Source organism: Mirounga leonina, unplaced genomic scaffold (assembly GCF_011800145.1).
Source record: "Mirounga leonina isolate KUSES-001 unplaced genomic scaffold, KU_Mleo_1.0 Mir_151, whole genome shotgun sequence".
Lineage (NCBI taxonomy): Eukaryota > Metazoa > Chordata > Mammalia > Carnivora > Phocidae > Mirounga > Mirounga leonina.
Genome location: NW_023270377.1, coordinates 7,397,054 through 7,420,437, shown reverse-complemented (window position 1 = coordinate 7,420,437; position 23,384 = coordinate 7,397,054). Strand labels below are relative to the sequence as shown.

At 40.9% G+C, this 23,384-nt stretch overlaps 2 protein-coding genes across 4 annotated transcripts in view; both read left to right on the top strand.

Moving 5' to 3' along the window:
- Positions 1–23,384, top strand: part of DIS3L2 (DIS3 like 3'-5' exoribonuclease 2) — a 341,559-nt gene that overhangs the window by 39,107 nt on the left and 279,068 nt on the right. For all 3 annotated transcript variants that reach the window (XM_035006877.1, XM_035006875.1, XM_035006876.1), the window contains 3 exons: positions 10,026–10,175; positions 10,912–11,069; positions 20,460–20,513. In XM_035006877.1, coding sequence (XP_034862768.1) covers positions 10,124–10,175; positions 10,912–11,069; positions 20,460–20,513 — 264 coding nt within the window. In that variant the 5' untranslated portion in view covers positions 10,026–10,123. The remainder of the gene's footprint in view (positions 1–10,025; positions 10,176–10,911; positions 11,070–20,459; positions 20,514–23,384) is intronic.
- Positions 16,605–17,736, top strand: LOC118011939 (small integral membrane protein 30-like). Its single transcript, XM_035006878.1, has one exon. The coding sequence runs from the start codon at positions 17,486–17,488 to the stop codon at positions 17,663–17,665; it is 180 nt and encodes a 59-aa protein (XP_034862769.1). The 5' UTR covers positions 16,605–17,485; the 3' UTR covers positions 17,666–17,736.

The following is a 23,384-nucleotide window of genomic DNA, read 5'->3' as shown; positions in this document are numbered from 1 at the left end:
AAGCTGAAGACCCTGGAAAGGTAGTAATGTAACTCATTCTGAGTCTGAAGATCTAAGAATCAGGGGAACCAATGATGTAGCTTTCAGTCCAGTCTGAGGGTCTGAGAACTGAGAGTGCTGAGAACAGGAAAAGATCCATGTCCCAGCTCAAGTGATCAGACCGGAGGGGCCAAATTCTTCTTTCCTTGGCCTTTTTGTTTTATTCAGGCCCTCAACAGATTGGATGGTACATACCCACATTGAGGAGAGTGGACTGGTCTACTGAGTCCACCAATTCTAATGCTAATTTCATCCAGAAACTTCACAGACACAAACATACCCTGAAATAATGTTTAGCTAAATATCTGGAGACTCTGTGATCCAGTCATGTTGACATAAAATTAACCATTACAGTAGGTTAGATTACAGAGTTGCAGTGAGGAACCCTGAAAGGTTTTGAAAAAGCCCTTGATAAGATACCTCCTGTGTGAAATATGGATTGAAGAAAAAAATTAGTGGTTGAGAGACCTGTTAAGAAATTGTTGTAATCTTTAGGCTATTCTGTTGCAACAGCCTGATTTCAGACAGTGCTGATCAAGTTGGAAAGGAGAGAATCTATTTAGGACACATTTTGAAGATAGAAGCAATGGAATTCGGTATAGAGTCTTATTAATGGAGAGAACAATATTAGATGACTACTGTTTGCTGCCCAGGGATGATAATGATGTCATTAATCCAGATGCAGTAAGTATGCGGGCGGAAAATCTAGTTTGAGGAGAATAATAACTTGAATTAGAAACATGTTACTTTGAAAGTGCTTGCCAATATTAATGAGCAGGAAGTTGGAAAGTTAAAGAAGAGCTTCAGAGAGCAGGGCTGGAGGTATACATTTAAAATTCTTTAACAGAGAAGTGATATGAGGCTTAAGAATAGGATCTTGGAGAGGCTGGGTGGCTCAGTTGGTTAAGCATCTGACTTGGCTTCAGCTCAGGTCATGATCTCACAGTCATGGGATCGAGCCCTGCGTCAGGCTCTGTTCTCGGCATGGAGTCTGCTTTATTTCTTTTTCCCTCTCCCTCCCGCTCATTCTCTCTCTCTCAAATATATAAATAAATAAATCTTAAAAAAGAAAAGAATAGGATCTTGCAAATGGCAGAAACTTAAGAGGTAAGTGAAAGAAGAGGAGTCAGCAAGAAAATTTGAGAATTGCAGGGAGAGTTGGAGGAGCCAGGAGACTGTGGTGTTCTGAAGGGTCAAGGGACTTTGTAGTCCAAGGATATGGTCAGTGGCATCCTGTTCTAGAGGGTCTAGGAAAAATTAACTGAGAGTATGCTGTTGTTTTAGTAATGAAGATTTTCCTCTTTAGGAATACGGAAAGCCCTATTTTTTAAGATTTATTTATTTATTTTAGAGAGAGTGAGTGTGTGAGCAGGGGGAGGGGCAGAAGGAGAGGGGAAGAGAGAGAATCTCAAGCATACTCTGTGCTGAGCAAGAGCCTTCAACAGATTTTTTTTTTGGTGATGGGTATAAGCCAGCTTTTCTAACTGTTGTCAGAAGAAAGACTGGTTTCCAGCTGTCTTCTATGCCATAATGGGAAGTGCCAACCTCACTCTAATCTGTTGAAGGTATTTGAGAGGTAATAAGAGAGTGAGTATCTAGGAAGAATAAAGGTTTAAGGAAATAAGGCTAGTATTTAGGGTTGTCTCCTATGGATGCTTACTAGTTTTTAGAGAGATCAGCTGAAAGACTGAGAAGCTGAAAAACTGAGCGGTGTACCTGATATTATCTTAGGGCTAGAGAGATAGAGATTGGAATTTAGGTCCTGCTAATGTGGGGAGTGTGTGGTCCTGGTGAACCACCATTATTTGGGATTGGGATCCTGAAGGGCTACAATCTACAAGTAAGGTTGAAGTGGATGTAGATAGGCCCTCACAGAAACTGTATCTCTACTTTGAATGCATTTAAACACTGAAAGCAGATTGAGGTAATTTATTATGTTTGTCTCAGGTGCTTGGCAGAAGCAAATGAAAATCCTGTTTGGAACATGGTAACATTATGCTAAGCCTCAAATTATCACTATAGAAATCTTGGAAATATAAACTCTAGTTCATAATAAAAAAAATCAGGCACAAATGATCAAACAACATGAACAAAATGAAATAGAAGCAACAGAAGATAGTATTAGATACATCTGGGCCTCTGTTATTGGAGTTTTCAGGAGCAACTTTAATATAGCTATGCTTACCTTGTTCATAGAGACAAAGGACAAGATTTACCATTTTTAGCAGAGAATTGGAAACTTTTAAAAGAAAAAAATGGAAAATCTAGGGGCGCCTGGGTGGCTCAGTTGGTTAAGCAACTGCCTTCGGCTCAGGTCATGATCCTGGAGTCCCTGGATCGAGTCCCGCATAGGGCTCCCTGCTCGGCAGGGGGTCTGCTTCTCCCTCTGACCCTCCCCCCTCTCATGTGCTTGCTCTCTCTCATTCTCTCTCTCTCAAATAAATAAATAAAAATCTTTAAAAAAAAAATGGAAAATCTAGACTTGAAAGCATAACAACTGAAATTAGGGACTTAATGGGTGAGTTTGATGGAAGATTAGAGCTGATAATTAGTGAAGTGGAAGAATCACTGAAGAGATTGAGGAAGACATAGAGACACTGAAAGGTCAAAAGTGTGTAATTAAAGTTCCATACAAAGTGTTTAGAGAGAATGGGGCAGAAGGGTTATGGGACAAGATTGGCTGAAGACTTTTCATAACTGATGAAAGCTATCAAATAATAGTATTATTGCTTACACCAAGCAGGATTAAAAAAAATCCATACCTTGGTATATTGTAGTAAATTGGTAGAAAACCAAGGATGAAGAGAAAAATTTCAAAAGCTGCTGTAGATGGGGAAAGGGAACAGTACACTTACAAAGAATAAAAAATTAGAATAACGACTGACTTTTCAACCGAAACATTGAAGGCCAGAAGACAATGGAATATCTTCAAATTACTGAGAGAAAATAACTGACAATCTAGAATTCTAAAACCTGTAAAAATTTCCTATGAGAATAAAGATGAAATTCGAATGGTTCAGTCCTGACAGGAACTCTTTAAAATGCTCAAAAGACACATGTGGCTTGTGGCTACCATACAGGACAGTGCAGATGTCAGAAATTTCCATAATTTCAGAAAGGTCAACACTACTATATGTACTAAGAAAATCACAAGGGTATTTTGAGCAACATTCTACCTCCTCAAAAAGGGAAACTTTAGATGAAATTGATAAATTTCTTTCTAGATGCAAATTACTAAGACAAGAAATTTAAAAATCCTAATTATTTTATATGTTAATACATTTTTTTTTCTTATGATGTCTTTTTCTGCCTTTGGTATTGGGAAATACTATCCTTGTGGAATGAGTTGGGAAATATTTTCTCTGTTTTCTGGAAGAGTTTGTGAGGGATTATTATTATTTTTTCTTTCAATGTTTGGTAGAATTTACCTTAGCTTTCTTTATTAGAAGATTTAAAATTACTAATATAATTTTCTATTTAAGTTTTCTATTTTTTCTTAAGTCAGCTTCAGTAATTTGTGTCTTTCTAGGAATTTGTCCATTTCATCTCAGTTATCTCGTTGGCCTAAAAGTTGTTTGTTGTATTCCCTTATAATTCTTTTCTGTAAGGTTAGGAAAGAGGTGCCCTCTTTCACTCCTGTTCTGTGGTCACCTTGTGGAGGTAGAATGGACCCCTTCCCAATTAGTAGGATGTATATTGATTGCACCCTATATAACAGGAGAATTTGAGAGAGAACTTATTACTCACCTAAGAGACTCCTTGGCAGAGTAGGGTGGGTACAGGCATGTCTGGCCTGGCTTGAGTGATGCAGAAGGAGTGGCTTAGTTCTTTATAATGGCTAGGGGACTGGAGAGAAGTTCCTATGTGCAGACTGGGGATTTGTGAAATTCGAATTTCCCACTGGGGCCAAAGTTTGGGGGGCATATGGACTGTCTTATCAAGCTGTACAGATGGATCAAAGGGGAAAAGGGAGGTAAGGCTTAAAATAGGTTGGTAGTCAAACATTGAAAAATGGAGCCAGGCTCTTTATCACAAGTTTTTAAATTGGATTTTTAAAAAATAATTTTACTTCATATTTCTTTTCTTCCTTTCTTTATATTGGATCATCTTATTGATCATTTTTGTTTTCAGGTTTATTGATTCTTTTTATGCCAACTCAGATCTGCTATTGAACTCTTCTAGTGAATTTTTCATTATAGTTCTTTCAACTTGGAATGTACTTTTTTTTTTTTTAAAGATTTTGTTTATTTATTTGACAGAGAGAGACACAGTGAGAGAGGGAACACAAGCAGGGGAGTGGGAGAGGGAGAAGCAGACTCTCCCCCGCCGAGCAGGGAGCCCTATGTGGGGCTCCATCCCAGGACCCTGCGATCATGATCTGAGCCGAAGGCAGATGCTTAATGACTGAGCCAGCCAGGTGCCCTGGAATGTACTTTTTTAAAACAATAATTTCTGTCTATTGATATTCTCTTTTCTTTTTTAAATTTTCTTTTTATTATTTTGAAAAAAATCATTTATTTATTTGAGGGACAGGGTGCACATTTGTTGAAACCTGGACATTTTTGATAATATATTTGGCATTCTGATTCCTTTTCCCCTGGAGCTGGTTGTTCTTTTTGTTTGTGTAGTGACTTGTCTGGACTTATTCTTTGGAGTCTGTTTCTCCCACAGTGTGTGGATGCTGATGTCTCTGCTAGTTCTTCCTTTCTTGTTTTTATTTTTAAGTCCAACTTTCTTGTAGTTGCCCTTGGGTCAGCATATCTTAATGGTCAGCCTATGATTCTCAGAGGCTGTGTTTAAACTCTGAAACAGTGAGGCCCCCATCCTCTGTCAGTGGTTCTCATGAGACTTGGGGGAATGCATTCAAGTTCACACAATTTACACATCAGCCCAGGCTTTTGCTTTCTGCATTTGCAAGGCTCACATTTATCCAGGGATGAGTAGCTCTTTAGGGCCTTCTCATTTCTTTCCTGCATGTTTAAAGTCTTGTGCATGCACATAGCAGGAAAAAGTAGATTCTTGTCAAGGCCCACTTTGGTTGTCTCATTTCTAATTCTCCCTGTTAAATTTCTGGTTGATTTCCTGATTTGTAGCTTGCCCTAACTAGTATTGCAGATTCAGGCTAGTTGTGATATTGGCCTTCTAATTTTTTTTTTGTGCCTGGAATCATTATTGTTTTTGAAAATGCCCCTGGGCATGGAATTCTTCTTGCTCTGTTCCAAAGAAATTTAGCTCCTTCTGGTAAGTGGAACTGCCAGTCTTCACAGCTTGCCCTGCCCTGGTGGGACTTTCATACCAAGGGATTGGGAGCGTGTGTGGGATGGTGGGAGCTCCAGGTTAAGCCACCACACACTTCCTTTGTTCTTAACAAGATTCAGTAGATTTTCTTGAGTAAACACATCTCAATTTTTTGTATGTCTTTGGTCAATATCCTGACTCTTGAATAGTTGGTTTTGATAATTTTATCCAGTTTTATTGTTATTTTTGTTCTAGGGGATAATATTTATCATATTCCTTATTCAACCATTCTGGGCATCATTTCCCGTCTTCTCTCTTCCTCTGTCTCTTTCTCTGTCTCTCTCATACATACACACACACTCACATACACACACACATTTTTTCTTTTTTTAGAGAGCATGTGTGTGTGTGTGAGTATGTGTGGTGGGTGGTGGGGGAGGGGGAGAGGAAGAGAGAGAATCTTAAGCAGACTCCATGGCCGGTGCAGAACCCGACTTGGGGCTTGATCTCACCACCCTGAGATCGAGACCTGAGCCAAAATCAAGAGTCAGGCGCTTAACCGACTGAGCCATCCAGGCATCCCTCTGCCTCCCTCATTTTTTTTTTTAAAGATTTTATTTATTTATTTGACAGAGAGTGGGAAAGAGAGAGCAAGAGAAAGCACAAGCAGGGGGAGCAGCAGAGGGAGAGGGAGAAGCAGATTCCCCACTGAGCAGGGACCCCAGGAACATGACCTGAGCTGAAGGCAGACGCCCAACCGACTGAGCCACCCAGGTGCCCCTGTCTCCCTCATTTTTAAACATTTAAATTTTACTCAAACTGAATTTTATTTTAGAACGTGTTATAAAGTACACTGTATTGGCCGTTTGGTTAAGTAGTGTCTTAATACAACTTGTTGACTATTTCATGTGTTTCTCAATTATTTGTAGTATAAATTGTTTATTTCTTTAATTTCAGTGAGGTTTATTTTAAACTTTTTAAAAATTTATTCCATCAATAGTGTGTTCTTTCATTTGTTTTTACCATGTCTTGCTTTCTGTTGGCTCCATCTTAGCTTCTGAATAGGCTCAACCTTTTCTGTTTTTAAACTTTTCTTTTGATTTTATCTCCTTGGGTTTTCTTTACTGCCCAGGTTCATAAATTTCATCTGCTCTTGCTTCTTATCAGGGCTGAGATATAGGGTAAGGCAAGTGAGATGCCTAGGGCATAAACATTTCAGGAGTCTCTCTCAAACTCCTGCAAGTGCAGGATGCAGGGTTGGTACTTGCATGGTTTTGCTTTTAAGAATTTTGCATCCTAGGTGCCTGGCTTGCCTCACACTAGTCCTGGCCCTGCTTAAATTTCTCATAGTGGGTATTCATTGTAAGCTGTTTCTATTTCTGTTCCAAATAGGCTTCATTTATTCAAGTTTTGAGCAACTGCTCTGCGCTATGCATTGTGCTAGGTTTGGGGAATATAAAGGGTCTCAAGACACCGCTTCTTTCACCTAGATTATTTCTTCAGATTTACTCCTTCTCAAGTCTAGTGCCTTTCCCCCCATTCTGCTTCATTCCTGCCTTTTTGTACCATGGGACACTGTTAATCATTACTGCCTGTTCATCCTCACCCCAGCCCAACTCTTCAAAATACACAGCTATTTCCATGATAAGACACCCTCTCAAGGAACCAGTACATCAGTGTCCCTCATTCTGAAAGCTGATGAGGATTAGAAATTGACTTGTCCTTTCAGTGTGTTAAGGTAGGGGGGCCCAGGATTTCTCTTGGGTTAATGGGCCTTTAGACCCATGTTGCTGGGAAGGTTGCTTGTTCATTCATCTTCTGCTTTGTATCTTCTCTGTTTGGAATCTTTCCATCTCCTTCCAGTACTTTGATACCCAAAGGCAAGCTGATTCTCTGCCCAGCTATTTGGCTGACTCTTGCCAACTTTGTTTCCTGGGTCCTGTGTTCTTTTCCTGTTCTTTGCTGACTTGTTTTTAGTGTAATTTCTCTGAATGACCCTGCTCTGCTTAGGTGTTCTCACTGCTTATTGATGAAAATAAACTCATCTACTCATTTAAGGAGTGAATAATGAACACATATTCCACCCCAGGTACTATAGGAGTCACTGGGGTTATAACAATGAACCCAACCAAATGTTCCTTGTCCTCCTGAGCTAGAGAGACAAGTTAGGTATGAATTACATCAACTGGGGGGTATTTGCTGTGAAGGAAAGTTAGAGATGCAGCTGATCTTGAGACATTTGAGTTGAGATCCTGGTCTTCATTTCACTTAACTGGCAGTCAGTTTTGAGCTCTTGCCTGCATCAGGACTTGATACAAAGCACCCATTTTCAATTCTGGCTTTTGTTTTTGTATTGTCTTTTTCCTGCTGCAGCTTGCCCCCAACCCTACACCTTACCCAAGGCTGCCATGAATACAATTTACAATTACTGCCATGAATACAAATTACAATACAGTCTTACTCAGTAGTGGTTGTCAAGCATGATCATTAACTCGTTCTCCTTTGGAAGTTATTTTCTCCCTTGTTTTCTTAACAGTTGACTGTGTTGGTTCTTTTCCTACATCTTTGTTAGCTTCTTTGTTATATTTTCTACTTCTTCTTTGTATTTCCTAAAAGTTGCCCTAACCCAGATTTTGTCCTGGGCCCCTTCTGTATCAGTTTAGCCTTTCTTGGCAGTCTTGTCCATTCTAGAAAACTCTGGGTTACCATTTTTATGCAAATGGATGGCTAATTTATCTAAATTATGCTCTAGTTTCCAAGTATTTGGGTTAGAGGTACACACAGAGGCACATTTCCATGTGTACAGGTGTATGTAGAGGTGTGTGTTCACGTAAAGACAGGGAACACCCTAAGTGGAATTCATTATCTTTAACTCAGTGATGTTATAATCTCCCAGTCTCCTTGCTTGAAATCTCGAACATTTCCCACCTTCTTGCTCTCGAGATTCCAGATCTGCCTGGCTGCCAAGTTGGGGCCAGTTTGTCCTGTAGTAATAATACCATGTCATGGGTTTCTTCTTTTCAGTGTGTGCTTGTTCAGCTCTAGTTTAGGCCTTCCTTCCTTTCTCCCTGTCTGTTCTGGTTCTTTCCTAAGGTGCAGCTGCCGCTTTCTCAATTCCAGATGACTCTGAATCCTGTGCCAGGTTCATTTTTCCTGAAACACAATTCTGATCTGTTGTTCTTCTCTTCTGCTCATTCATGCTTCAGAAATTCCCTACTGCCTTTGAAAAACGGGCTGGTTTTCTAGACCTTCCAACTTGTTTTATTTTCCTTGCCACTGCCTCCCTTCATACTGGACTCTCTCCAAATGGAATTAATGTTGTAAGAACCTGCCTGTGTTTTTCTGTTTGTGTCTCTACTTTTGTTTCCTTTGCCAGCAGCATTCTTTTCTCACATTCTCAATTCTTCCTTCACATCTTTCCTGAAGTTCTCTCAGATTTCCTGACCCAGAGATACTTTCTTCCATCATAAGTACATTTACCCATACTTAAAAAAAATAGAGTGCTATCACTTCCCAACTTGTATTGTTATTTCAACATGATTTTTATAACTCTAATTAGCTTTTGTGTTCTTCATTGTGCCTAGTATAGTACATTGTCTGAGTATTTGTTGAATTAATAAGTGGATGAATGCCTTCTGAATTAAACGATCAGAGAGTCTGGCCTCCTCCTCTGTGTGCCCTTCCCATTACCTTGTTGTTTATCTAAGACCATCTGTTTCTCTCCCTTCTTGCTTTTTTTTTTTTTTTTTACTTTATCCCTGAATCTCTTTGTGTATTGATAAGTGGCCTATTACCCTTTGTCTTTGTAGCTTCTCTTTTCCTGAGTTAGTATTAATTTCACTTTAAAGAAAAATGATGTCATTTCAGTGAAGGATGTTTGTGGGAAATTTGAAGGAAATGGAAGCTAGTGTTGAGAATGACATCTTGATCCATTTTATGGGAAAGAAGCCTGCCCACCAAAGTATAGGCTTGAATCCCTGGGCTGGTGGCCAGCTGAGAGTAGAAAGTAGAAGTTGTGTTGATGTGTTCAGTATCCAGGTGGAAGGCCAGGGGCCAGCTCCAGGGCCCTGGATTCCAGTCTACTGATCCAGACAGCTGCCGTATATTCCTTAGAAGCAGCTGCCTTGAGCTTGCGTACAGATGATTGGTTTGAAGTGATGTCAGGTACGAGTAGGGAAATAGATGTCTAACTGCAGTGTTGCCATTTTTTGAAAGCTAGTGAACCACCTGGGGTTCCCTGCATAGTTTTGGATATCCGGTTGTGGCAGTGAATTAGGTTTTGTTGATGGATTGCAAAGGAATTAATTTACTTGGTTTCATAGATGAACGTCATTTGTCTGACATGAAACTTAGTAAGTGCTGCATCTTTTGAGTCCTACTTTAGTACCTATTTCATTATAGCCTTGAGATTCCAGATCTTTATACCTTTTTTCAAAATTCTATTCCCTCCCGCTCTTATCCATTTCAGAAGCCGAATGGAACTGCAGAACTCTTTCATCCCTGCCTCATTGCCCTGTTTGTGGAGGTTTTTAGTTGAAGTGGCCCAGACAAACAGGCTAGCGATACCTTGAAAAGAAACTGAGGACAGATGGTGTGCTTGCCTAACTGCCTAGGAGAAAGTGACACTGGGACCCAGGAGGCCCCCCTGCCCCTCCGATGTTTTTGTCACGCGCGTACCACATTTCTGAGAGCAGAGAGGAGGCTACAGGTTAACTGCTCGTCAGTCACTTATCTCTCTTTGATTTCAGCTAGTGACGACTGAGCTACACAAGGCCGGAAGAACTCTGAGCTGAGCAGTGGAGGCCCCCTCTGGATCTGGAGAGAAGAGGCGACCTTGGAACCAGTAATGAGCCATCCTGACTGCAGGCTGAACCTCCGGCCCCTGGGGACCCCCAGAGGTAGCAAAAGGAAAATGGAGTCTATTCTAGCAACTGGAGACCTGAAATGAAGTAACAGTGGAATGGAGGCGCAGGGCGGATCTTAGGGCTGAGGGACACTATAGTTCTTTTGGTGACCTGTTATTCTTCCATGTTATTTATTCTAGAATTAAGTGTGGTTTCTTGTTGTCTTAATGTATTGTTATATTGAGTCTAGCTGTTTGGTTTCCTCCAGAAAAGAGACAATCTTTTAGTAATTCCTATTTTAAAGATTTTATTTATTTATTTTATAGAGAGAGACACAGCGAGAGAGGGAACACAAGCAGGGGGAGTGGGAGAGGGAGAAGCAGGCTCCCCGCAGAGCAGGGAGCCCGATGCGGGACTCGATCCCAGGACCCTGGGATCATGACCTGAGCTGAAGGCAGTCGCTTAACCAACTGAGCCACCCAGGCGCCCTAGTAATTCCTATTTTAAAAAGTTTGTGTCTATAAACAGCAAAGCATATTGAACCCATTATTCAGATTATGTTCTGTGCACGTTGTGGTGCTGATTTAAAACTTAAGTCTCATCTCTGTACATTTTATTCATGTTTCCTTACTCATTCTTTCCTTTTTGTGACTCTTTGAAATCATTATCCGAGCATTTCATTCTTTTATTAGTCTTTCTACATTAAAAAAAAAAAGGTAAAATGTCTCCAGTTTAAAAATACAGAGATGTTTGGTTGAGGAAAGAGTTGATTGCTGCCTCATGTTTCTAGGTGTGTCCTCTGTGGTTGGCCCACATGGTGTTGGTGCTTCGCCAGGTGACAAAAAGTCAAAGAACAAGTCCATACGAGGGAAGAAAAAGAGCATATTTGAAACCTACATGTCCAAGGAGGATGTCTCAGACGGCTTGAAGAGAGGAACACTTATCCAGGTGCTTAAAACATAAGAGGCGGCTATTCCTTGACTACGTGGAATCAGAAGTAATCTATTGCTCATTAAACTGTTTATTGTTCTATATTGTGTGCTTGAGGGACATGATGTGAGAGCAGGCACAGGACTTCCCACTTCTACACCTACAGTGCAGTTCGGGGTGGTAAGCGGCACAAGACAGACAGACCAAGTGCTCTGAGATTTGAGAGGAAGGAGCCATTACTTAAAGTTAGGGTTGTCTAGGAGTTTTTTGTGTTTTTTTGTCTAGGAATGTTTTATTGGAAGGGATATATTTGGACCAGGCCATGAATTGGCACAGTTGGAACAAGTGAAGGTAAGAGAAAGAGCTTTACAGATGGAGAGACCAATGTGTGCTACTAAGACAGAAGTGGGCAATAGGGTTTGGCTGTAAGGAGCATTGAGAGTTCAGTTTGCCTGGAGCACGTGGATGCTAAATGATGGAGACTAGGCTTGAAAAGGAACCACTAAACAGCACCAGACAATATTTGTTGAGTGCTTTATAGTTTACAGAATACTTTTACAAGCTAGGTCAGTGGTTTGGCTCAGCAAAAGTTTGTTGAGCATCTACTGTGAGCCGGGAACAGTTCATGGTTGGGAGCATCCATGCCTGGATGCTCTCGAGACGAAGGCGGATGGGACCAGTTTTCTGTTCTTTGAGCTCCCAGCCCAGTGCGGGCAGGCAGTCATGTGAATGGATGATTTGGGGATAAACAGTAAGTGCTCAAATAAAAGTGTTAGCAGGCTGTATGGGAGGGTGGTGGGGGAAACTGGGAGCCTGGAGGAGGTGACTTCTTGGTGGATATTGAAGGATGACTAGTTGGGCCCTATTACATGAGTGATATGTGTGTGAGAAGGAGGTAGAGAGTTGTAGCACCGATGAAAACGTGACTTGTGAAACAGTGTGGAGTAAGGCAGCTTTGGTCTCCTTAGGCATGAAATATGAGGCAGGAAGTAGGTGATGATGAGATGGAGAGTGAGGTAGGGGCACATATTCTTTGAATTAAGTGTATTTTATAATTATTGGATTGGTATTTAGAGGCATTGCCATGTGTTACCTGGCTTACTTGAAAATGTTGGTTGTGTTCCATTCTGAACACATTCTCTCATTTCTCTCATTCTGAGAGCCCAGCTTCTATATTTGTTTTGGCTTAAGATCCAGCCAGTGAACAGATACTGTCATCTTCTTTTCCTTTTTAATCACCTTTTTGTATTTACCTGTGGTCAAGTGCACATATGATTAATGTAGATTCTTTTTTCTGTTTGATTGTAACCTTTTGACCCCCTTCATCTACCCTCTGCCTTTGCCCTGTATCCCCGCCTCCTCTGGCAACCACCAGTCTATCTCTGAGGGTTTTTTTGTTTTGTTTTTTAAGATTCCACATATAAGAGACCCAACAGTATTTGTCTTTCTCTGTTTGACCTGTTTCACATAGCATAATGTCTTTGAGGTCCATCCATGTGGTCACAAATGGCAAGATATCATCCCTTTTTTTTTTTTTTTTTGCTGAGTAATATTCCATTTTGTGTGTGTGTGTATGTGTGTATGTGTATGTATACCACAATTTCTTTATCCATTCCTCCTTCAGTGGACATTTAGGTTGTTTTCATAACTTGTCTATTATAAATAATGATGCAGTGAACATGGGGTGCTCATGTCTTTTTGCATTAGTATTTTTATTGACTCTTGAATGGAAAACTTTTTTTAAAGATTTTATTTATTTATTTGAGAGAGAGAGAATGAGAGAGCACATGAGAGGGGGGAGGGTCAGAGGGAGAATCAGGCTCCCCGCCGAGCAGGGAGCCTGATGCGGGACTCGATCCTGGGACTCCAGGATCACGACCTGAGCCGAAGGCAGTCGCTTAACCAACTGAGCCACCCAGGCGCCCGAATGGAAAACTTTTTAACAAACGAGTTGATCTTTCTGATTTTAGAGGTACCATTAGCCACCCCCCCCTTTTTTTTTTAACTTCTCTTGGATTTCTTTGACAAGGCCTCTCTTAGGACAGTTGAAGCTGCATTTGGACATTTGTCCCTTCATTAATCCGTTCATTTGCTCTTTATCCTTCAATCCACTTACTGAACTCCATTTTATCCAGAAGTTTCTTGGCCTTCATTTTGTTTCATGTATGAGGACCCTTTGTGCTTTTCCCATTTTCATTTCCTGCCACTCTTCTTCAGGTACATGCTGCTCTAGTCACCCTGATCTTTAAGACCTTTCCTGTAAAAACTCTGCTCTTTGCTTTTTCCATGACTCTGTACACACTGTTCCTAGTGCTTGGAATGTTTTCTTCCATTATCTTGATGTAATTGTGCTTGAACTTTAAGTCCCTACCTAAATGTTACCCCTTTGAGAAGCCTTATTTTAATTCTCCAATTAGAATTGGCCATGACTATTTTCTTGAATCTGACTTCGTTGTTTATCCTTTATTCTAAACTTATTACCATTTCTTGGTATTTATGTTTCCTCAAATAGATCATTCACATTCTTGTGGGGAGGGTTGTATCTTATTCCCACAAATTAGCCCAGTGTGTGACATTTGATTGATATGTAATAAGTTTATATTGAATAAATATTTATTTACTGAGTGAATAAAGGATCAGGGTACTGTCTTTTGAAGAAGGGTGAGGGAAACTCTGTTGTAACTTGGAAGAAAAATTGCTTATAATTTTGGTTATAGAATTTATAGAGATAGGATGAGGAAAATATTCTGGAATGATACAGTTTTTGCTCCTTCCTATTAATTTTTACTTTTGAACCAACTCTTTGCTGGTATTAAAACAAAACAAAAAGTTGATCAATATAACAACTCTCTTTCCCAGGAGTTTGTAAGTGATTCCTCCTGGCTTGTGACATCATGAGACTCTGCAGCCAGAGCCTCCCCCCACAGATGAGAACAGTTGTTCTTTGCAGATGGGGAGAGGAATGGGTTCCAGATATGAGGTCACCGTGTGAAATATACAACACTGTAAATAAGATTTTCATAGGCAGGGAAACAGAGTCCATCTGCTTTCTGATATGAACTTTATGTGTTCAGGCTTTGATGGGTAAGATAAAAAGCTAGACAAGAAAAGCTATTTAGATGTTGTTGTAGAAAAGTAAACTTATTAGATATACTTGAAAGTATTTGTTAACTTTTATATTCAAATTTAAGTATATTGTGACATCCCTTTTTTTCTCCCCATCCAGAGAAGAAACTTTTATTGAGAGATATTAAGGAGATATTTTAAAAATAAGAGTAGAATAATACTTTTATTTTGTTTTCAGTACTTTGAACAATAATTTGACATTTCATTGGTGTTTTGCCCTATGTGGGAATGAGGAATCCATAGTGACCAAAGGAATCTCTTTCCTGTGTTTGAACGGACCAGCAGTAACACATGATCATGTACATGTAATTTTGAAAAAAAAATTTTTTTTTGTAAACAAGTTCTCACATCATACATACATCCTTTCTCCATAGATGCAGTATAGGAGGTTGTTATAGGAGGTGTTGGAAAAAATGAAAGTATGGGATAGGCCTGGAGGGGACTCAGGTTTGGGGTGATGACCAGAGTAACATGGGTATGATGGTAGAATTGGCTGGTTTCCTGATCTCAGGTGATGCTTTGGCTGAAGATGGCTCAGGTTGATCCCTCAGAGCACCTGAGGCATGATATCAGAGTTCCCCCTAAAATAGAATATTGGTGTAAAGTTGTTATTGGACCTTACAAGAATTCCTAGTCCAGGAAGATAGGATAGGATGGGTTAGTTTCTAGGACCGTCACCATTTGTTAAGACTGAAATCAGCTCGAGAACATTTGGGTATGAATTAAAGAGAAGAATAGAGGTGACATTACAGTGGACTGCCCAGCCATTCGGAAGGCACAGATGATCTTCATAAAATTACTGGCAGGGCTGGTGGGAGAGCTTCAGCTCTGTAGCATTCGTTAATTAGCTCATGTTTCTTGACTGTCTACTAAGTGCCAGGCATATACCAGTGAGTGAGATAGGTGATTCACTGGGGGAGACGAGCAAACACAACCAAAGACATAAAGAGGGAATTACAGCATGTGCTGAGTGCTGCTAGGGAAGTAGGAAAGATGAAAAATGAAGAATTAGAGAGAGCCACTTTACATGGGGTGGTTAGCTGCTCTGAGCAGGTGATTTCTGAGCTGAGATCTGAAGGGTGAAAATGAGTCAGTTCTCAGGAGAATTAGGCAAAGAACATCATAGGCAGAGAGACCAGCTAGTGGAAGAATGGCAGGCAGAAAAAAAGCTTGGTGTTTTTGAGGAACATGAAGGGAGCTGTTGGACATAGCGAGCAAAGGGAATTACGATACGGGAATAAGCTGGAGAGTCAGGCAGCCGCCACAGCAAGGCTGTGTTGGAGAGTTGGATTTTATTAAAACTGAAAAGCTTCAGTAGGGAGAGGGCATGATGTATTTTATGCTTTAAAAACATCTCTCTGGCAGTTGTGAGGTGAATAGACTCAAGTGGAAGCTGGGTGAGAATGTGGAAGGCCATTAGAGTAAACGGGGCAAGGAGAGAAGGGTGGTGGCAGGGAATATGGTGGGGAACGGACGGCAGTGGAGCCGGAACTGGCAGGAAGCTGATGGCTTAAATGTGAAGGTGAGGCAAAGGGAGGAATAAAGCAGGACTCCTAAGTTTTGAGTCAAGCCACTAGATGGATGATGTTGCCATTAACCGAGACAGGGAAGACAGCGGCCTGGAAGTGGTGCTGGGGTGCTGGGGGAAGGGAGCAGATGGCATAAATGAGCAAAGAGGCCCTGGTGATGACTGTGGCAAGCAGAGGCAGTCGAGGCAGTTACGAGCGAGGACTCTGGGACCAGACTGCTGGGCTTGAATGTGGTGCACAGGTGGGCACCTCTCAGCACCTCGGTGTTCTCATTGGTAAAAGGGAGAACAGTAGTACCTACCTCATAGGATTGATTTGAGGGTTAAATTAGTTGATGGATATAAAGCTCTTAAAACAGCGTGTAACGTGTAGTATACTTATATAAGTGTTATTTGAGATTTTTTTTATTGCTATAAGAGAAACGTTTGTTATTCAATTCAGGTGGTTGCTGCCATGGAGGGTTAGCTGGTTTTTAAAGAAAATGTGGAAATACATATTTATTTGTGAAATTCCTTTGCTTTAAGTATTCTCAAACATCCTGTAAGCCAAATAAAACATGTTTGTGATTGCCAAGTTAGGCTTATTAGCCCCGTTGTGTGGTATTTTTCTACAGTAACATTCAGCTCCTTGGGTGTGAGCATGGAGAAGGCAGATAGTTGGGGTTAACTGAGAGTGAGGGCTTGCTAGTTGAATAGAAGAGGGAGAGTGGCCCAAGACTCAGGGTTTGCAAGGGCAGGAGGTAATGACAGGCCATGGCAACTAAGTGGCCAAGGAAGTGACTAAACATAGTGTGGGGACAAAATGTGGTCAGGTCCATGGGTTGGAAGTCTTAGTGAAGACAAAGAATTGTTGAAGTGGGGTTTTTACCTAAAGTGAGATGGAAGGATAGAAGACTGTGATCGGAAAGTGTGATATTTGAGTTTTCATGTTTGGAGTTGGTATCATTAGCAATGGTGCCAGGAGACAGCAGTGAACATGGGGGATAGTGGTTAGGGCGGGTGGAGGAAAAGGTGGCTGGAGTGGCCGGCTAGGGTTGTCTGGTCAACCATGTGGATGCAAAGCTCCATGAGTGTTTATAGGAATGGCGATGCAGAGGAAGACACTGAGCCACGAGTCAAAACATTAGTGGAAAGGTTTGAAGTGAAAGCACTGAGGAGGTATAGCAGGAGCTAATGACATGATCTTCAGAGGATCTAGATTTTGATCAAGAATGGAGGAAAAAAAATATTTTTAAGTTACAATGGGGCAGCCTGGGGGAACCTTCTTCTTCTGGTCCCTGAGACACATGGGATAGGGGAGATAAAATAGACTCCCTTTGAGAGCACTTCAAGGGAAGTGATCAAATCAAGGGGACAACCAGGTTTCAGTTAAGTCAAGGAGCACAGGAGCGTTCAGAGAGAGGGTGGAGCCTGTAGGAGCCTTACTGATCAAGTTCCAGGCCTAGGAAAGGGTTGAGGAGGAAGATGAGCGATGAGGGATTGGAGTAGATTAGGTGATTGTCATAAAAATGTGGAAATGGAAGTCCTGGATTTTGCAGGTGAGTAAGACAAAATCTTGCTGGAAGTCTCTTTTAGTTAAAAGACCATTTCTTGGTAGTTTGGAATGGTAGACCATTCCTCTACTGGCTGCTTCCAGGAAGGCTCTGTCACATGGAACCTCTTAGCCTCAGCTGTCCGGAACTGCAGGAAGTGGCTCTTTCAAACCAGGTAGAATTATACATAAATCCTTTTTTTGAAACCTTCAGCCTTCAAGATCAAGATACCTGAAGATCCCAACATCATGACCTCAGTTTCAACACAGTTGCTCTTGGTCCTCATCTCACTGCTTCTGGTGCTGCCTGTTGTTGAAGCAGTAGAAGCTGGAGATGCAGTCGCTCTCTTGTTAGGTGTGGCTCTCAGCATTACAGGCATTTGCGCTTGTTTGGGGGTATATGCACGAAAGAGGAATGGACAAATGTGACTCTGATGGGCCTTCGCTATCAAACCTTGCCTGGAAAACCTTTCTGTTATTGAGGTTAAAAACTGAGCTTTAATGTCGAAAGGTTCCCAAGAAATAGGGTATTTTCACATTCTTGTCTCCCTGGAACAAATTAATATTTGTTTAATGGGAAAAAAAAAGTTTTCTTCACAACAAATAATGCAATGAAAAAGCAGTCTATAATTCATATATGCTAGTTAGAGGAAAGAGAAGTCAGATGACTGAAATTTACATATTATTTCATAGTTTCTCGGAATTCTCAAAGCGCATGAAATAGGAAGAAGAAAACCCTTGCCCAGAATCCTAGGAAACTGCCAGTTCCTCCATCACTGAGGAGTCTTTTCTCCATATTTTTATTAGATTTTTGTTTGTTAACTCCCAACTTAATATTGTACTTAGATATCAAATACAGTCAGTCAGAAATAAAATTTTTATTTCTTGGGGGGGTAAGAAAAATATCTAATGTTAAGATGGAGACAATATGTAATTTAATGTAAAAAAATATATTGACATTGAAATGGAGAAGAGATTTAATGTTAAAAAAAAAAACAAACCTTTGTATTAACTTAGTAACATCTCCATGATGAGAAGTACTAAAAATTAAATATAAACCCATTATGTTGTGTTAAAAAAAAAAAAAAGACCATTTCTTGACATGCTTTACCGACAGCTTCTTTCATCAGGCTGTGGGGTGGACTCTGGTCTTCTGTGGAATTCTGTTAGAGTTTCTTTTTCCTCAGTACGATTTGCACTCCCAAGGGAGTCTATTCTTGAGGTCCATTTCCTAAGAGTATGCTCCACTCAAACTGCAAATGTTTTTCTTGAACAAGACTTCTGTCTTTCCCTGTATGCTTTTATATATCAGGATGTTTGGGATAGAGGATCAAGAGTAGAATCTTTAATATCTATTCTTTTAAATAGAGCCTAGACAGAGCCCTGAGCAAGCTCTTTCCTTTGAGCCCAGCGTTAGACTCTCTACATGCTCTGTACTTAAAGGTCCTTTGAGAGCAGAAGGCATTCTTATCTCTATACTGTGGTATAGAGGTTGTAATCATTCACTGAACTGGAAGGCATGATAGAAGAATAGCAATTGAGGGGGAAAACCAAAACAAACCTTAGGTCAGAAAGCAATGCCTGGAATGAGAAAATGAATTTTTAAAAAATCTAACGAGTGAATGGACTTGATTTATTTGGAGTGTCTTCCCTTCACTAGACACTATGCTCTGTGAGGGCAGACTATTATTACTTTCCATTGTGTCCCCATCACTTAGCATAGTGCCTGCCATGTGAGTCTTCAAGAAATTTTGTTGAATGAGTGGGTGAAAGTTTAGGATAAATGTAATAAGCCTTTGTCTCCCTCCCCCCAACAGAAAAACAGCTGTTCTAGAAGTGAAATTACAGTGACATTCATGAAAAGGGTCTGGCCTCGGAGAGCTTTGCCAGCCTTGTCTCCCGCCCCTTCTATCTCTTACCCTAAGCAGAGTTACAGCATGATGGGAGGAGAGTATTTGCCCTCTTAAGCACTCTTGTTTACATGGTGTTCTTTGCCTGTATTTCCCTTCTGATTTATCGGCAAGTTTTTCCCCTCCACAAGGACCAGGTCAGACGCTGTCTGTGGAGCCTTTCCTAGTGCCCCAGTTGAAAGTCAGCTGTATCCTCACTTACAGCATCCTTCATATTTTACTTCATAAACAAGGGCTGAGCTTGGTCATCATCTCTCTCCACATTGTCTCAGGGTCTTGAATATAGTATTCAGTAAATTTTGAATTAAGTCTACTTGGGATGTTAACAATAGTATAAGCTGTTGCGTGGACATTTGTAATTTAAGCATACATGGTGCACCAGTGAAGGGGAGAGCTATTTTTTATTTTATGCCCTCACCTATTTTATTAATTAATGTATCTTTGAGTCTTTCAACATTTTAGGGGGAAAATGTTACTTAAAACACTTTCTCAAGCCACCCTTTGAGTCTGGCTCTTAGGAAAATAACTGCCTCTCTCCATGTGTTCCAGTGGCCTTCAAATGCAGCTGGAACCTTGGGAGGGTTACAGCTTCCTGCAAGAGCCTAAAATACTCAACTGTTGTTGAAGACGGCCCCCACCTGCACCCCTGTGCGTAAATAGAAGCAGACCCTGATTTGGTGCTGGAATAACATGAAGTTGAAGGCAGACTGGGTGGCCTGGCTGTCGGAGCCAGGATTCCCATTTACATTAAGAGGTGGTTCTGGACCATTTTGAATTATTGACTCATTCAGCTCTGCAGAAGGGCCAGAGTAAAAAAATATGCATCTGGTCTCTCAAGGTTAAGTATGCAGGTTGGAAATCAACCTGTATCACTTTGAAAATTGTCACGGAAACAAGCAAGCGTAGAAAGGTCTCAGTGAATAAAAAAGGCCATTATGTAGTGAGACGTAATCCCCATATAATCTTGTCTTAAAGTAAAGGTTTCAATGTGAAGCCTAGCATACGGGGGCACATAAAATTCCAGTAGCTGCTGCTTTCCCACTCCATGCCAAGCTCTGTTCCTTTTCACCTCTGCCTGTTCACAGCCAGGTGCCAGTGTGGGCTTTCAGTTATTGATGGAACCCTGTGTTGCAGACATCAGTAGAAATCATGTTTCATGCATTTAATGAGTAGTTCTCCTAGGCCTAAATTGTTTTCTAGATTGAGCTGTTAATTAATTCCAAAACTTTTTATTGGAGAATAACATATGTATGGAAAGCTTCTAGGTAGATAACTAGTTAAATTTTCACAGATTTTATTTTTTTATTTTAAAGGGTGTATTGAGAATTAATCCAAAGAAGTTTCATGAAGCCTTCATTCCTTCCCCGGTAAGTTCAATAACTTTATAATAAACTTAATGTCACATTTAATTTTTTAGATGTGCTCTGAAAGTGAAATCATATATTCTAACTAAAAAGCAGAGTAGTAAAATCGAGGATGGGCAAGGATTTGTTTCAAATTTAAATAAGCAAAATTTGCCTTTGGCTAACAGCCCCTTCTGTCCGTCTTACACTCTCACTGCAAGTGGAGGGGATGGTATTTGTTACTAGTTGTTACTAGGGCTGTGGCCGGGAGCTGAGCCCACACAGACACCCACCAATTCTTGGAGCTGGTTTATAGCTGAAAGGGATTTATGGGTTTTTCCACTGATTTAAGTTAATCTTTCCCAAACAAATATGCTATCTACTTTCTTTTTTTTTTATTTGCGAGAGAGAGAATCAGAGAGAGCACGAGAGGGAGGAGGGTCAGAGGGAGAAGCAGACTCCCTGCCGAGCAGGGAGCCCGATGCGGGACTCGATCCCGGGACTCCAGGATCATGACCTGAGCCGAAGGCAGTCGCTTAACCAACTGAGCCACCCAGGCGCCCTGCTATCTACTTTCGATCTACTGCATGAGCTAATCTGCAAATTTGTCCAAAAGAAAAAAGTATAATGCTTTTTTCTTTTGGTCAGAGTTTCTCACTTTCTCACTTTTCTACGGGTGATAGGACTTGGTACAGGGCTCTTCACCGTTGGGTCTTTATATCCTTTCTTCTGTGCATGTCATTTTACCAGGCTCTCTGCTGTTCAGGGAAGTTCGCTCTGACATATAGTTAGCAGGAGGTCTCTGGATAAGGCTCGACTGTGCAAAGCTAGGAGGGCAATATTCTCAAATTCCTGATGTGACTTTACCAGACTGCCGTAAATAGGATAGCTGTAGAATTATAGGTGCTTTAACAGTGGAAGAGAGTATAGGAATAAACTTGAGCTTATTGATGAGGAAATGGAATACATACATATATTTCAGTTAACATATTTCATGATGTTAAATGGCAAGTTTAGTGAGAATACAAGTTCAGTCATGTGCTTCCCAGGTGGTAGTGGTGTTCCAGTAACCTTAAGGCCTAGTCTCAAGCTCAGTTTAGTTCTTTTTTTCCCCTTGCCCTACAGAAGTCAAGGATTCACATTTGTATCTCAAGTTGCATCTTACCTAGTGAATTAGATAAAAAGTATCACTGATGTGTCACCTTGTTCTCTCTGAATCCTGTTCTGCTCCATTGACGGACCATGCTATATATTCTGACCCTGGTACTTTGTACAACTGAGGGTCAGCTTTGAGGCAGTGACTTAGCTGCAGGAGCAGGTTCATCATTCTGTGGAAGCACAGTTTACATGGTGTTCGATTCCCGACTTTGCTCATAAGGCAAAAATCACGTTCAGTGATCGTAAAAATTACCCAGGAAAATCTCTTAGTAATATGAGACAGATAATCTCTCAGGGAAGTCCAGCATAACTAGCATTTTCTCTACTTTAGAAAGAATAACTGTTTCTTCATTGGCATACCAGTTGAGGGAGCTCAATTATAATAGAGACCCGGTGTATGAAAAACATGGGTTTTTAAGCATGAAAATCATAGCCAGTGGAGTAAGGAGTTCATCCTGAGAGACACCTGGGAGCTGAGCACATTACAAGCCTCCCATCTCCTGTGTACACTGAAGTTTGCTGTCATTGACTGGAATGTTAAGGGAACTAATAGAGCATTTTGAAAATTGGACTGCTTGCTTGTTTTCTTCCCTGAGTACACAGTATTGAATTTCCCTAAGTTGGATCCCTGGTAGGCTGGTTCCTGACAAGTGTGGGGCCTAAGACAAGAGTACAAATGGAGGCACACGTACTTTATATTAAATATTTAGAAGTTATAAATCAAACTAACAAACTGTTAGATAAAATACGTTCATGACAAATAAAATATATTTCCTGTTAAATATACCTCTGTGTACCTGGGTTCAAATGTAGACTCCTTGGAGCTCCATCCTGAAGTGTGGCCGCATGGAGAGGGTCTGCCTCTGGCCTGCCCCTCTTCCCTTGTCAGTCCTGGCTCCCTGTCCCCTCTTTGATGTCTCCACCATGCCCCCCCGCCCCAGCTCAGTGAGGGCCCTTGCATGTACCTGTGTGAGCATCTTACCCCACATGTCCAAGTTCTGTCCACATGCCTTAGAAATACCTGCCCTTTAGCCACCTGTCAAGTCCAGTGGGTGCCGCCAGTGACTGCGGTCTGCCTCCAGGCAGACAGACCTGGGAAGATGCCTGTGTATGGCTTGGAAGTGGGCTTGGGTCTGATTACCCCAGGGATGCACATCCATTTGGTCCCGAGAACTCTTCACCTATGGGGAGGAGTGTGACTGGAGAAGGGCCAGAGCAAAGGTCCTCTAGGCCTAATTAGGTTCCTATAAGTTAAATTCATCTTATTTATAGGTGCAAATGATGTGTTGCCACAGTTTATTTCGGCTTGTTAAAGGAAGTTAAGAAGCAAGTTACCGATGTTTCAAAAGCCCAAGTTGTTCTCCTACTTGAAATTATATTCCTGTCATGTCCTATTAAGAATCTTTTAGACAGTTGTGATATTAGGACTGGCTTATTTTTATGCCCCTTATTCTATTTGGCCACTAATGGAGTCGTAATATTGTCTCAGAGGGAGAAAAAATGCTAAAGGATTCCCCTCTAAGTAACTAAGAACTGACTATAAAAGCTCTATCAAGGCCCAGTTGTAAATTTTGGTTGTAGATACTGGAACAATCCTACATTCTAGTTTTGTGGGTTTTTTGGTGAGTTTCAGTGTTTAGAGGCATTCTAGAAAGCCTTGAGGAAGGAGATAGTAGAGGCACTAAGTTATATGTAGATAAATTCCACAACCACCACTGGTCTGGATTTATGAGTATA